The 13,727-nt window shown below is 55.2% G+C and overlaps 1 protein-coding gene across 5 annotated transcripts in view; it reads right to left on the bottom strand.

The window, feature by feature from the left end:
- Window positions 1–987: 987 nt before the first annotated feature.
- The window catches only part of ZC3H18 (zinc finger CCCH-type containing 18), a 43,857-nt gene continuing 31,117 nt past the window's right edge, over window positions 988–13,727 (bottom strand). For all 5 annotated transcript variants that reach the window (XM_050978876.1, XM_050978875.1, XM_050978872.1 and 2 more), the window contains 9 exons: window positions 13,447–13,572; window positions 11,999–12,100; window positions 9,721–9,864; window positions 8,947–9,099; window positions 6,814–6,968; window positions 6,090–6,286; window positions 4,974–5,070; window positions 2,822–2,918; window positions 988–1,669 (listed from right to left, as the gene is read on the bottom strand). In XM_050978876.1, coding sequence (XP_050834833.1) covers window positions 1,471–1,669; window positions 2,822–2,918; window positions 4,974–5,070; window positions 6,090–6,286; window positions 6,814–6,968; window positions 8,947–9,099; window positions 9,721–9,864; window positions 11,999–12,100; window positions 13,447–13,572 — 1,270 coding nt within the window. In that variant the 3' untranslated portion in view covers window positions 988–1,470. The remainder of the gene's footprint in view (window positions 1,670–2,821; window positions 2,919–4,973; window positions 5,071–6,089; window positions 6,287–6,813; window positions 6,969–8,946; window positions 9,100–9,720; window positions 9,865–11,998; window positions 12,101–13,446; window positions 13,573–13,727) is intronic.

Here is a 13,727-nt window from a genome sequence, read left to right as displayed (position 1 = left end):
GGGCCGGCACTTCCTTCTGCACTCCACGTGTGCCAGCCGGGAGCACGGGCGCCTCCGAGCTCCAGAATTCGGGCAGGGAGGCGGGAAGGGGTGTCCCGGTGACACCGGGACGGGCATCCCCCAGGCCGTGCCCTATTGCGCCACCGGCACCGTGAGATCACCGTGGCATTCCCGGGCAGAAATCCCACATTGGGCAACCCTGGAAGGGCTCAAGGGCTGCCATCAGCCCTCCAGGATGGCCCGGTGGCCTCCAGCAGCACCGGTGGGATACTGGTTTCGTATTGGGAACAAGGAGCAAGGCTGGAGGATAAGAAATGCCAGGGGATGGAGAATCCCAGGGGATGGGAAATTCCAGGGGATGGAGAATCCCAGGGACCCCAAAAATTGTTCTCTGAATGGGAGGGGTCTGGCAGAGGTACCCCAGATGATGCCCCCCACTAACACTCCACACCAGCAGGATACTGGTTCCATACTGGGAACGAGGAGCCTGGGAAATCCTCAGGGCCCCCAAACATTGCTCCCTAAAGGAGGGGGATTGATCAGAGGGACCCCCCAGCGATGGCAGGCAGGGCAGCAGCTGCAGAACGCCCCAGTTACACACCAGTGATCCACTGGTTTCACAGTGGCTGCTCCCCAGGAAACAGGAGCAGCTTTTCCAGCTCCACGGAGCTGCTTGTGCCCCAAAAACCCCCAAAGTGAGGGGTACAGAACCCCATCAAGGCAAGGGAGATGCAGAGAAAAGCAGGAAACGGTAAAATTGGTTATCAAAATATTTTATTTCAGGGAGATCCCTCCAAAAAAAAAAAAAAAAAAAAAAAAAAGGAAAAAAAAAAGAAAAAAAATAAGAAAAAAAAAAAAAAAAGGAAAAACCAAAGGAAGAAGGACCCTCCTGGCAGACGGACACGCCCACAACACCTGCAGGGCTCCTGGGAAATCAACTGAACCGATCCCCTGCTCCAAAGAAACGACAGGGCACTCCCGAGGGGCTGAGGCAGGAATATATATATTTATATTTTTCCTGGGGGAGGAGGGGTGCTGCCAGCAGTTCACAGCAGTTTTCGGCTCTCTCGGCACACGGGACTAGAACTGCATTGCTGAAGACACTCAACACACAGCAGGGCTAACTAGGAGAATACAGCTGGAGGCTAGCAAAGAGGAGAGGGGACACAGGAGAGCCGGGAGCACCCGCGGGGCCGGAGTCCTCGGTGCAGAATTTACAGGGCCCCGGAGCCCTCCCGGAGCCGCTCGTCGCACAAAAACTTCCTTAATTTCTTTGTTTTGTGTGTGTGTGTCTGTGTGTCTGTCTGTCTGTGTCTGTGTGTGTGTGGGCTTGTGTTTGGTATTTTTTTTTGTTGTATTTTTTTTAAAAAGAACCGCGGCCAAAACGAAGACGAGGAACTGCAAAATCCCAAAGCGGCCGCTTCTGCCTCTCTTTATAAAAACCTCAGCAGTCACTTGGGGCACAGCCCACTATACTTTCCCCGGGATCTTGGCCCGTTTGCGGGCGATGGCATCCTCCACGGCCTTGAGCTGCTTCAGGAGCTCCTCCCTCCGCGACAGCGTGCTGGACTTGCCGCCCTTGGCAGCCCCCGGGCCCGCCTCCGAGCCCTTGCCTGGCACGCTGGTGACTTTGCTGGAGCTCTTGGACTGAGGGGACAGCTGGCGTTTCCTGCAGGGAGAGAGGAGGGGCAGTGAGAGCAGCTGGGAATGTCCCAAAGGCTCTCAGGGAATCCAAGAGTGTGCACTGAGCCCTGCTGGACATGCTAAGATCACGGTTTTTAAGGTGCTTTCTCATAAATTTCATCTCTTTCCATAGGTAGGGACGCCTTTCACTACCCCAGGGTCGCTCCAGCCTGGCCTTGGGCACTGCCAGGGATCCAGGGGCAGCCACAGCTTCTCTGGGCATCCTGTGCCAGGGCCTGCCCACCCTCCCAGGGAAGGATTTCTCCCCAATTTCTGAGCTGAACTAAAATATCAGGAAGTGGCACATCTAACACATGGCTCCAGGAGCAGGTGCGAGAAAAGAGGTTGGAGACAGGAGGAGGCCTTGGGTAGAAAACTGGCTAAAACAGTAAAAAGCCAGATATTACATGGGCATTCCCAAATTCCCAGGATTAAACTCAGTGCCAGCTTGTGGCTGCAGTGAGCAGCCCCCCGTGAGACCCAGAGGGGAGAGCAGCCCTGGAGCATCCCCTCAATCCCAAATCCTTCAGCCCCTTCCCTGTGACATCTGCCCCCCAGAGATCCTTGGAGAGGATCCACAGCCCTCGAGCCCCCAGAGCCACACATCCAACACTGCACTGGGACATTCCCAGCACTGCAGCAGGCACAGCCTGCCAGGAATTTGGCTGAGCTGGTCACCTGGCACCTGCATGGAAGGTGCAAAGCCAGGGCTGCCACCTCTCTGTCCCATGAAGGGGACACAGCCCCAGCAGCAAGAGAAGCAGCTGAAGGTGTGCCAGGCTGGGAAAAGGGGAATGAGGCACTGGAACCAGGTGCCAGGAGGAGCTGGCCAGGGGGGAAGGGGTTGCACTCTGCTGCTCTTTAACACTGTGCTAAAGATCTGCAGAGGCACTGGCTGAGCTCACTCCTGACCCACTTGGCTCCTGGTGCTCCTGCTCTTCTCCCAGCTGGAGGCTCTGCACGAAGCCCTGGCACCCTTGGCACCCACCCAGGCAGCTCTGCGTCCTTCCTGGCGCTGCGCTCCATGGCAACTGGAACTGCCAGCCTGGGAAGCCTGGGAGAGGGGCTGGGGCCCCTGGAGGAGCAGGGCTGCAGGCCCTGGAGGGCTGAGAGGCCCAGCAGAAGCAGCAGCACTCACCTGTCTGCCTGTGCAGGGGAAGGTTTTGGGTTCTGGCCCCGCTGCCGTTCCTGTTTGGGGGACGAGAGTCTCCCGGTCGCCTTCCTATCGCGAGAGCCTGGCGGGAGAGCACAAGGACATTCCTTCACTGGCCTGCCTGGCACCAAGGCACAGCCAGCCCCTGCCTGCACTGACTGACCACATCGTGCCAAAAACAATGCCAAGTCCAGCAGCAGCTGGAAAAGCCTCCCTGTGTGCCCCCCTCACCTCTGGGGGAGCAGAGAAGCCAGGCAGGGCTGTGCCCCGGTGTCACCTGCACACAGCACCTTCCACCAGCCCTTCCTCACCCTCCAGCTGCTGGAATAAGGCTCTTCCATGCCTGCAGAGCTGCTGGCTCTGCCCTGGCAGGTCACAGGGTGTACTGGCTCCAGCAGTGACAGGTGAGGGCAGCTCTGCTGCTTTCGGAGCCAGCGGGGCCTCCCCCGAGGCAGCAGCACCCCCGTGTTTGTTCAGCACGGCTCAGCTGCCAGGCCCTGCCCCAGGAGAGCTGCCCTGGGCACTCAGGGATGCTGGGGAGCAGCTGGGTTATCCCAGGAGCAGAGAGGGAATTCCACCTGCAAGGCAGCCTGTGGAGCTGCTGCCCTGCACTGACCTCAGCTGGAGCAGCACCTCAGGCAGCAAAGGTGCCCAGTCCCTCGTGGCAGCAGCCCCTGCGTGTGCCAGGGCATCCCTCTGCTCCTGGGGATGGACACTGGGACAGCCTCAGCCCACAGGTGCAGGTCACAGAGCAGGTGACACAGCCACCACCACTGAGCACTCTGGTGCTGGGATGCTGAGGGCTCAGTCCCAACTCAGCCAAGGGCACCTTTGCCATTGGATTTGGGGCTCCATGGCTGGGACTCCCCATCCCTGGGAGTGTCCAAGCCCAGGATGGATGGAGCTTGGAGAAACCTGGGATAGTGGAAGGTGTCTCTGGTCTTTGGTCCCTTCCAGAACAAATTAATCTGTGCCACAGCTCAAAAATTGCTTTTTAACCAACAGCAGAGGATGACACCAATGTCTCTCTAGAAAACGTGCTGGCCTGGCCCTGTCACTCCTGTGTGAACCAGACCCCAGTGAACTTCAACCTCGGGCAGTCCCTTGCAGGCTGCCCTTGCAGGAGGTGAATGTTGCAGGTTATTAGCACAGACCTTCTGCTGGCTGGCACCCAGAGTCAACAGGATCCACCTACAGCTGAGCCACCAGGGAAAACAACATCACGTGGCAGCTCCGACGTCACCAGCAGCCACCTCTGGCTGCCAACTCCCCCCCACCCCCTGTGCCTCTTGGCAGCCACAGCAAAGGCTGCAGGGTGGCACTGAGGTCCCTGTCTGTGCCTGCCAGCTCGCTTTCCCGAGCTGTTCCTGCTGCTGGGGAGGGCTGAGGCCCAGGAGAGCACTTGGAAAGCCCAGGTCTTTCTAAACATCCAGGGCAGAGCGGGTTGTGTCACCCAGAGGTGGGGCAATCAGCTCCTGTCCCAGGCTGGCTGGTGCAGGCAGGGATTGATTGCATCCCTCCCTCCCTCCAGCCCAGCCTTTCGAAGCACCAGCCCGGCTGGCAGGGACAGCTCTCCTGGGAAAACTCCGGGATGCACCAAAGGAAACTCCTGTGACTCACAGTCCTGGACTGGCTGAGGTCTGGAAGTGATCTTCAGGATCCTCCAACCCAACCTTCAGCCCAGCACCACCATGGCCACCACTAACCCTGTCCCCAATGCAACATCCACACATGTATGGAACACTTCCAGGGATGGGAACTTCCCTCCTGACAGTCTGTTCCTTTCTGGGAAAAGATATTTCCTAATTTCCAACCTAAACCTGATTTCCACAGCCACATCCAAGGCCAGCAGCAGCCAGCAGGAGGCTGTGGGGTGCATGTGGAGGTGAGAACTCCGTGTCTCCAAAGCCAAGGGGTTGTTTTTGGGACTTACAGGGACACAGTGGAGTCACACTGGGCACAATGTGCCCCTGGGACAGGGTGGCAAGGCTGGCACTGCCCTGCCCAGGGCCTCAGCTCTGCTGTGCTGTTGCAGCAGGATGGTCAATATCCCACTTTATCTGGTGGCAATCTCACTCTGAGGTTTTGGGATGACTGCAGTGGATCTTTCCAGGGCCTGGGCTGGAGGATGCCTCACCTCTGTCAGGTGACAGGTTGGCCCGTTTGGCTGGAGGAGAGGTTGGCCTCTCTTTGTCTGCTGGCTCGTATCTCTTCCTGCTTCCTTTGTCAGCTGCCTGCAATGGAATTAAAACAATGGAGCTGAGCAGCCACTTCCCTCTGCAGAGGGAAACAGGCACAGCCATTCCCTGGCTCCTGCAAACACCTTTCCCAATGAACTCTGCACATACCAGTCCTAGCCATCCCTGAATCCACCTAATTCCCAACCACCAGGGGCCAACAGCATCACCCCCCTGCACTGGGGTTAAGGCTGTACTAATTTCAGAACAGGAACAGGAACACAGCAGCTTTTTGGCACGTTTTTTTCCCCAGCAGCACCAAGGATAGCAGATGTGAAGGAGGCATGTGGAGCCGTGCCTTTTCCAGGCTGTCATGTGTCACTGCACACTCCTCCCTCCCTCCAGAGCAGCTTCCTGCCTCTGATAAAGCCTCCTCACGTCAGAGCACAGGGAAGTAGAGAAATCTGCAGCCTCAGACCGTGCCGGGGAATTTGGGCTGGCAGAGCAAAATATCAAAACCAGGAACCTGCCCACGTGATGGGGCCAACACCCTGCCCCAGCAGCAACCCCACGGGGCCCCACTCCCCCAGGCAGGCTGCGGGCTGGGATCTGTGCCCAGGGCTCCGAGGGGAGGGGAGGAGCCAGGGGGGCACCCCAGGAGCTCAGCTGCCCCTTCTCCCTCTGCACTCTGTGCCTGGCTGCTCCCAGCCCGCTCTGCCCTGGCACAGGAAGCAATCCCAGAGCATCTCCCGGGAGAAAGGCCCCGGCACACGCCGGACCTTCGAGCAAGCGGGGAAGAGCCTGGAAGCTGCAGCAGGAATGTGCCCCAGGGAAGCCGCCAACACAGCCCCAAAGTGAAGCCACCACAGGGTGTGTTCTGCCAGACTGGTTCTGTGTGCTGCCCTCCAAGCCAGCCCCAGACCTTCCTGGCTGAGCTCATCCCAACAGTGCTGAGCCCAGAACTCTCCCTCCTGCCGGGATCCATTGCCGGTATCCATCCCCTCCCTCCTGCTGGGATCCATCCCTCTCAGGCCCCCAGGAGCAGGGAATTCCAGCCTCCAGGGATTCATTCCCACCTTGTTGAGGAGCGTCAGTTTGATCTCCTTGTGCCCGCTGAAGCTGCCCTGCTGTGCCTGGGGGGCCGAGGGCTGCTGGCCCTGGGGCAGCTGCTGGGATTTGCTTCCTGGGGTGGGCTTGGCTGATTTCAGGAGCTGAGCGGGCACATCTCGTTTCCTCTTCTCCTCTTTAGCACTGTCTTCTTTCTTTGACTTTCCTGTTGAAAGCAGAGAGCACAAGTGGTGACTTGGGAATGATTCCTGTTGCCTGTTCTCCCTTTGGGAAAGAAGATGCTGCTCCAGGGATGGAAAAAGCCCACAGCAGTTAACTCAGCTGGTGGACATGAGGTTAAGGGATGCTGATTTCTAGAATTTCCACAGAGAGCAACAGAAAGACAAAGAACAAAAGGCTTTTGCCACAGACTCTGCCACGGTTTGGAACGAGCAGAGGAAGAGCAAAGTGATACTGGAGCTGTCCAGATTTAGGTCACCTTCCAAGGGTGAAGGAGAATGGGAAAGGCAGAACTGCCAGGCAGGAAAAGGGATGAGACAACCAGAGGCACAGGGATGGAAGGACGTGGATGCAAATTTGCTCCACAGCCTCCCTTCTCCACAGGACCTCTGCTCCCGTGTCACCTCTGCTCCAGGATTTTCCCAGAGCCCACAGAACTCCCAGGGAAAGATCCCTGCTCCTCCCTTCCTCTCCAAAGACTCCCCAGACCCCCAGCAGGAGAGGTGCCTGTACCTTTCTTCTGCTGGGCCGGGGTGGGGGAGCGGGAGCTGGCCGAGGACACGGGGCTGGCCAGGTCCGCGTACATGTCCTCGGAGTCGGCGCTGCGCACGGAGCTGCTGCTGGACGAGGCACTGGACACGGAGGAGACGCTGCTCACGCTCAGGGACCTGCCAAGAGCCAACAGCTCATCACACCCAGGAAGGCAGAGAGGCCTCTCTGCATTTCCCTGCACGGCTGGAGGTTGGGGAGCTCGGCAGGGAAGGATGCACAAAGGCCGTGTGTCCCGGGGTGCTGCTGGTATGAAAAATCCCAAAGCTGTGGGGTGCAGGCCTAGAAAGTAAAGATTATTTATAGCCAGGATTAAGGCAATGGGTAAACAGGTCACTGTTTGCCCAGGAAAACAGGGAGTGCAAGCAGGGAGTGCACTGGCACATCCAGGTCAGTGTTACAGCTCAGGGCAAGGGTTCCTTGGCAGGGTTTCTGCTGCTGGCACACATCCACTGTCACGACTGGTAATGCCTCCAAGAGGGAAATCTCCTAGCAGGGCCTATCCCAGCCAGGCTGGACATGGTTGGAACAACCTAGTCTAGTGGAAGGTGGTAGAGAGTTGGACTGGATGAGCTTTAAGCTCCTCTCCAAGCCAAACCATCCCACTCCATGAATATTCAGGCAGCCTCTCCAGCCTGTTCCACGGGCCACACCGCCCTGCTCTGCCAGCAAGGCCCAGGTTCCCTGCCTGGAAGCTGCACTGGGATGACTGAAGGGGCTGTGGCAGCCTCAGCACAGACCAACCCTCTGCAGCCTCTACCCCTGGCACCAGGAGCTGAGTTCCGAGAGGTCTCATGGATTGCTCCAACGGTGCCAGGATGAGCCAGGAACTCCTCCAGGCCACCAGGCTGGCCTGGTGCGGGCACGCAGTGCATCTGCCACATTTCCCCCTTCCCACAGGAGCAGCATGGGCAGCCACAGGGTGCTCCCACTTCCCATCCATGCCCTGGTGCTCTCTGAAGCTCTTGCATCACCCCAGGCTGAGCTGATGAACGTGACAAGCACGGAGTAAACAAGCCGGGATTTCCGTAAAATAACGCGGACGTTGAACCTCGGAGTCCCACAGAGTTCACAGATGGGAATGTGCAGTGCTCAGAGCCAAATCCTGCTCCATCCACTGGTTTTACACCACAGGACTACTCTTACACCCGTGTGCCAGGGAAGTGTTGGGTTTCAAGGCTCTGCCTGTGAGGATTCAGGGAATCCTCTGTGTGAGGAGATGAAAAAAACCTGAAGGAATGACTCGAGAGTGGTTTGTTTTTCTTTGCTGGAAGGAGTTTGTTGTTTACACATCCCACAGACCAGGAGACTTGGAACTGTTCACTTGGGGCTAAACACAAAGGAACTGGACCTGCAACTTTGACAGCAAAGGGAAATTATCATTAGCTGGGCCTTTTGGGGATTTTCTGACCTACCTCTCTTGACAGGGCAAGCATCTCCCCTAAGGACAGGAACCAGAGGTAGGAGAGGCTCAGGAGAGCCAAGCTCCATAGCCTGGAACTGTTCATTTGGAGTTTAATTAGGATGTGGGATCACCCTGGCCAGAAGGAGTTGTTCTGGTCACCATTTAGGTTAAATGGGTACTTGGACACACATGACAGGATTGTTTCCTTGAATAAACCACAAGGGAAATATCAGGGAATCATGGAATGGTTTGGGCTGTAAGGGACCTTAAAGATCACCCAGTTCTAACCCCAACACCTCCCAAAAGAGCAGGTTGCTCCAAGTCCTGTCCAAATTGGCCTTGGACACTTGCATGAATGGGGCAGCCATGGCTTCTCTGGGCAACCTGAGGCAGGGTCTGCCCACCCTCACAGGGAAGCATTTTTCCCAAATATCCCACCAAAATATCTCCTCTGCCAGTTTAAGACCATTATATCTTGTTCTATCACTCCATGCCCTCTCCAGCACTGTATTCCCATCACAATTCAGGACTTGGGATCTGTGACACAAACCCAACCTTGGGATCTGTGACACAAACCCAACCTTGTCCCACCCCCCAGGAACCTGAGAGCTTCCACTGCAAGAAACCAAACCTGTGACCAACAGCCACAATCTCTGCTGCTAAATAAAGGTCACAAAGGCTCAGGGCTGTACCTGGATTTCCTTGAGCCAGAGGGAGAGTGGGAGACTGAGGCAGAGGATGATCTGGAATGAGATCTGGAGAGAGACCGGGACAGGGACCTGGATCGGGAGCTGGAGCCGCTGTAGCTGCTGGCACTGCCACTGATGCTGCCACTGATGGTCCTCCTGCAAGGAGCAAACACCCCTCCCACAATGAGAATTGTAATGGCAGAGACAGAGAAGGGAGGAAAACCCCAAGAGAAAAGCAGAGATTTGCTCAGCACCCTCTGAATGACACCCAGCCCTCCCTGAGGGGCCATCGGCCCCTTCCAACACTTCTCCCAGTTTGTGTGCTGGGAATGATGCTCTGTGGTGGGGAGTATCCCTGGGAATGATGTTCTGTGGTGGGGAGTACCCCTGTGGTCAGTGTGGGTCAGCTGCTGACCCTCCATCCCGTCAGATCTCTGTGGCACCAAACAGATCCCACACGTTCCTTTTCCCCCACTCTGCCACCTGCACAAGCAGCAGCTCTCAAAAATGCCTTTTCCCCCACTCCCACCCTGATTTTGCCACATTTCCTGTATTCCACCCACTCCATCCTCCCCCAGCCTCCAGGGGCAGGAGCCACTCAAGGTGAATCAGGACCATCCCAGCCCAGACCTGTTCCCCTTCTCTCCCTCCCCAGGAGATGGATTTCTCCCTAACACCAGGACTCTGGGATTTGCTGGGTCTCCCAGGAGACAGAAAGCTGGGATTTGCTGGATCTGCCATGAGATCCAGGCTCACTCCACCCCCCATATCTCTCACCTCCTGGGTGGAGTCCTTGTCTGACGTTCCTTCCTCCTTGCTTCCCGATTATCCCCTGCCTTGGCTGCCTCCGGGGCTGCTGCTGTAATTTTTGTGAGTGGCTGAGGGACTGGGAGGGCAGTGAGTTTCTTCACAGATTTCTCCCTGGAAAAATGACAATTTTCAGGTGTGTGATCCCAGGGGGTGGGCACAGAGCACAGATGTCCTCAGAAATGATGTAACTCCAGTTTGTTCTTTAATATTTTAGAGATTATGGAATGCTGGAAAATGGTTTGGGCTGGAAGGGACCTTAAAACTCATCCCACTCTACTCCATTCCATGGGACACCTTCCACTACCCCAGGTTACTCCAAACCCCATCCAACCTGGCCCTGATGTGATTCCTGAAGCTACAAACACTTGGCTGTTTCACCAAAACACAAACACCACGGATTTCCCTAAAGGGATTTGTTCCCCATATGCTCAATCAATTCATCTTTTCACAGACAAATTACTGTACAACAGCCAATTCTGGAGATATTTGACTTGTAAATTAACTCCTGAAGCAGACTGGGTGGAAATGTTTCTCATCCATTTAATTCCATCATTTTCATCCCAGACACTTCCACCTGCTTAAAATTTGCCAGTCAGGCTTCAGAATGTAATGTGCACAGTTAATGCAAAAATTCTCTTTTTAACTCCAGCCCACAGACCAGGAGGGTGCAATACAGCCTGTGTGTGCCTGGATCTGTCCCTTGGCCTCTGTTCCCTGTGGAAATCTGGAAGGGAGCACCAATGTGTCACCCACCACCCAGTGGGAGATGGGAATGGCTCTGGCTCCTCAGGGCTGCCCCATCTGGGGCTCAGAGCACTCCAACCTCTGCTCTGGCAGCTGGACACTGCTCCAAGTATGATCCTGGAATGCTTTGGGTTGGAAACACCTTCAAGATCATATTCCACCCTCTGCCATGGCAGGGACATCTCCCACTGTTCCCAGGGTGCTCCAAGCCCCATTGTCCAGCCTGGCCTTGGGCACTCCCAGGGATCCAGGGACAGCCCCAGCTGCTCTGGGCACCTGTGCCAGGACCTGCCCAGCATCACAGGGAAGGATTTCTCCCTGATATCCCATCTAACCCTGTCCTCTGGGAAGCCATTCCCTGTGTCCTGTCCCTCCATCCCTTGTCCACAGCCCCCTCAGGCCCTGGAGCATCCCAGCACTGATTTCCCATCCATTAACGGGGGGGAGGTGCTGCCTGCACACACACACTGGCAGTTCCTCCTCCTGCTGTGCTCAGTAGCTGCAGGGATCCCCTGCAGAACACAGGATTAAGCCCATGGCACTTTGTCAGGCAGTGACAATCCGCCCTGGTGTCACCAAACCAGCACTGCCAGGAGCACTGGGAGGGAGCAGAGGGCCTGGGAGGGCTGAGCCCCAAGTGGAGAGGGAAAAACCCCAAAAGGCAGGATAGCAAGGGACAAGAATTGTGGCAAAGGGGATTGTCCTAAATTCTGGAGAATTCAGGGGGATTCCCATGGTGTCATTTATTTGCAGGTCAGCTCAGAAGAGGTGACATCACTACGGTGTTGTGTCACCCTCCAACGTCCCCGTAATTTGCCACTGCAGGGTTTGTGAAATAGCAATTTCAGGAATTTAAAAGAGCAGCAGGGCTGCCAGAATGTGCCAAACCCAGCTGCAGAGAGCTCCAGTCCTGTTTTCATCCATCTCCAGTGTGAAAAGCTGATGAGGTTGAACCATTTCTTTATTCTGAGGCTGTGGATTAACCAAAGCCACAGCAGAGGACGGAATTTAAACTCTTTTATAGCTCCTATTATGTATATTTAGATTATACAAATATATCTGCACACAGAGAATGTTCCAGCAGTAAATCAAGTGTTTGAACACTTGTACACAGGCAATATTTAAAGATACTTGCACAGTTAAACTTGGATTTAGTAAGTAAAAGTGCCATCATTTAATTAAATCTGCCAAGCTAAAAACTCTTCTATAAAGGTTCTATTTTACATCTTTTATTTCTTTCTTAAACTCAGTGAGGTTTAGAATCCCAGAATGGTTTGGATGGGAAGGAACCTCAAAGATTCCACTCCCTGCCATGGGACACCTTCCACTAGCCCAGGCTGCTCCAAGCCCCATCCAACCCTGCACACTTCCAGGGATCCAGGGCCACCCTGACAGGAACAACTCCTTCCCAATATTCCATTTAATCCTGCATTCCTTCCTTAAGGCCCCTGGAGCTCAGAAGGGCTTGTCTGGACTCACCCAGAGGAATCTGGGTCCTTACCCTTTCCCAGGAGGTGGCAATAGGTCCCCTTTAGCCTTGGCCAGTGGCTTGTGAGGAGATGGTGTTGGAGAAGGAGAGGGAGAAGATGAGAAGGACCTTGACCTGGAAAAGAAGGAGACACCACTCAACTCAGGCTCTGGATTGCAGGAGCATTTCCTGGCTCTCAGGGCATTCAGCCACCACTACCCCCTCCCCAGGAACCTTCCTGAGCTTCTCCTGGTTTTGTATTTGCTCTCTGCAACAAAACTTAACTCCTGTCACCAGACAGTGGGAAAAGTAGGAAACAGAAGGAAAAATAACATCAGCTAGAAGAGAAGCAGTCCAGGTATTCCACAGCAACACCTGAAGCTGTCTCCATCCTCTCTGTTCTCTCCTTAGGGAGACTACACAAGAAAACAAGCAGGATTTTGAGCTTTATGTTCTTTACTTTGTGTCCTGTAACTCCTAGAGCAGTTCATCCTTTAAAAGGAAACAAAACCAAAAGAAACTGGGGAGAAAGACAAAAAATTCACCTCAACCCAATCTGTAATTTCTGGAAGCCAAGAAGAAGCATTAAGTGGAGCATCCCAAAGGTGACAGCCAAGGGCAGGAGGTGTTTCCTGAGCCCCTGAGCACACACCACGTGCTGCTCTTGGGGTGATTCACCCCAGTGCCAAGACTGGAAGTGCCTTGGTTGCACCCCAGTGCCTCAGCAGCCTGACTCCTGTGTGACAGCTCCCCTGGGGACAGCTGGGCACAGGGTGTTCCTCACTCTGTCACCTCAGGGAGAGGCAGCCAAGGGTGTCACCCACACTGGCACTGTCCTGCCTGGAGCACGGATGGATGGGGAAGCTCATTCTGCTTCCCAGGTGGAATCAGCTCCCAGCTGGGCTTTTCCTAGGAGAAAGCAGTCCCAGAAGTGACAGAGTGTGTTCTGCCATCACCTGTGGGATCTGCTCTGGGTACCTGGGTGGCTTCAGCTCCTGTCTGAGGAGCCAGTTCTCCTACTATGGATATTCCAGACTTGGGAAACTGTCTGCAGGGGCAAGGAAGTAGCAAAGGAATAAATCTTAATCAGCATGGGACACTGGATTGCTACTTTGAAGTGTCAGGACTATCAGAAGACACAACTGCTTTAATAAAGAAACGGGATTTGCCTCTTGAAATAGAAATCCCAGCGCCACAGAAAAGAGATGCTGCTGAACTTCTTCCAATCAGAAAATGCAAATGATGGGAATGTTAATCCACCACAGGCATGGGAAAGAGCCCAGCCACAACAGCACTGCACCTGTGGGTGGGAGCACTGGGGAGAGGAGGGGGTGGCTGACAGATCTCCTTCAGCCAACAACCACAGCCTCCCTCGCTCAGCCAAGGGCTTGGAATGCTTCGTCTCAACAGAGCAAAGAGGAACTGTCAGGAAGCATTTGGAAACCACCCCACCACTGGTTCCCAGTCCCAGGAGCCACTACCTGGACCTGCTGCCTGAGAAAGAGCTGTGCCTGGAGGAGCGACTGGAGTAGGAGCTGTAGGAGGAGGACCTGGAGCGCGAGCGGGAGGAGCCGGACCCGGAGTAGGTGGATGAACGAGAAGAGGACCTGCAAGAGAAATATTACAATTCAGAGCTTCCTGAGAAGAAATATTACAATTCAGAGCTTCCTGAGAAGCCCCCAAGGTTTTGTTTCCAAGGATGTTCTGCTCCCAACCCCACCAGCCTTCTCCTCAGGGAACTGTCAGGATTTACAGCCTCTCC

Source organism: Serinus canaria, chromosome 11, assembly GCF_022539315.1.
Source record: "Serinus canaria isolate serCan28SL12 chromosome 11, serCan2020, whole genome shotgun sequence".
NCBI lineage: Eukaryota > Metazoa > Chordata > Aves > Passeriformes > Fringillidae > Serinus > Serinus canaria.
This window is presented reverse-complemented; position numbering and strand designations above follow the sequence as displayed.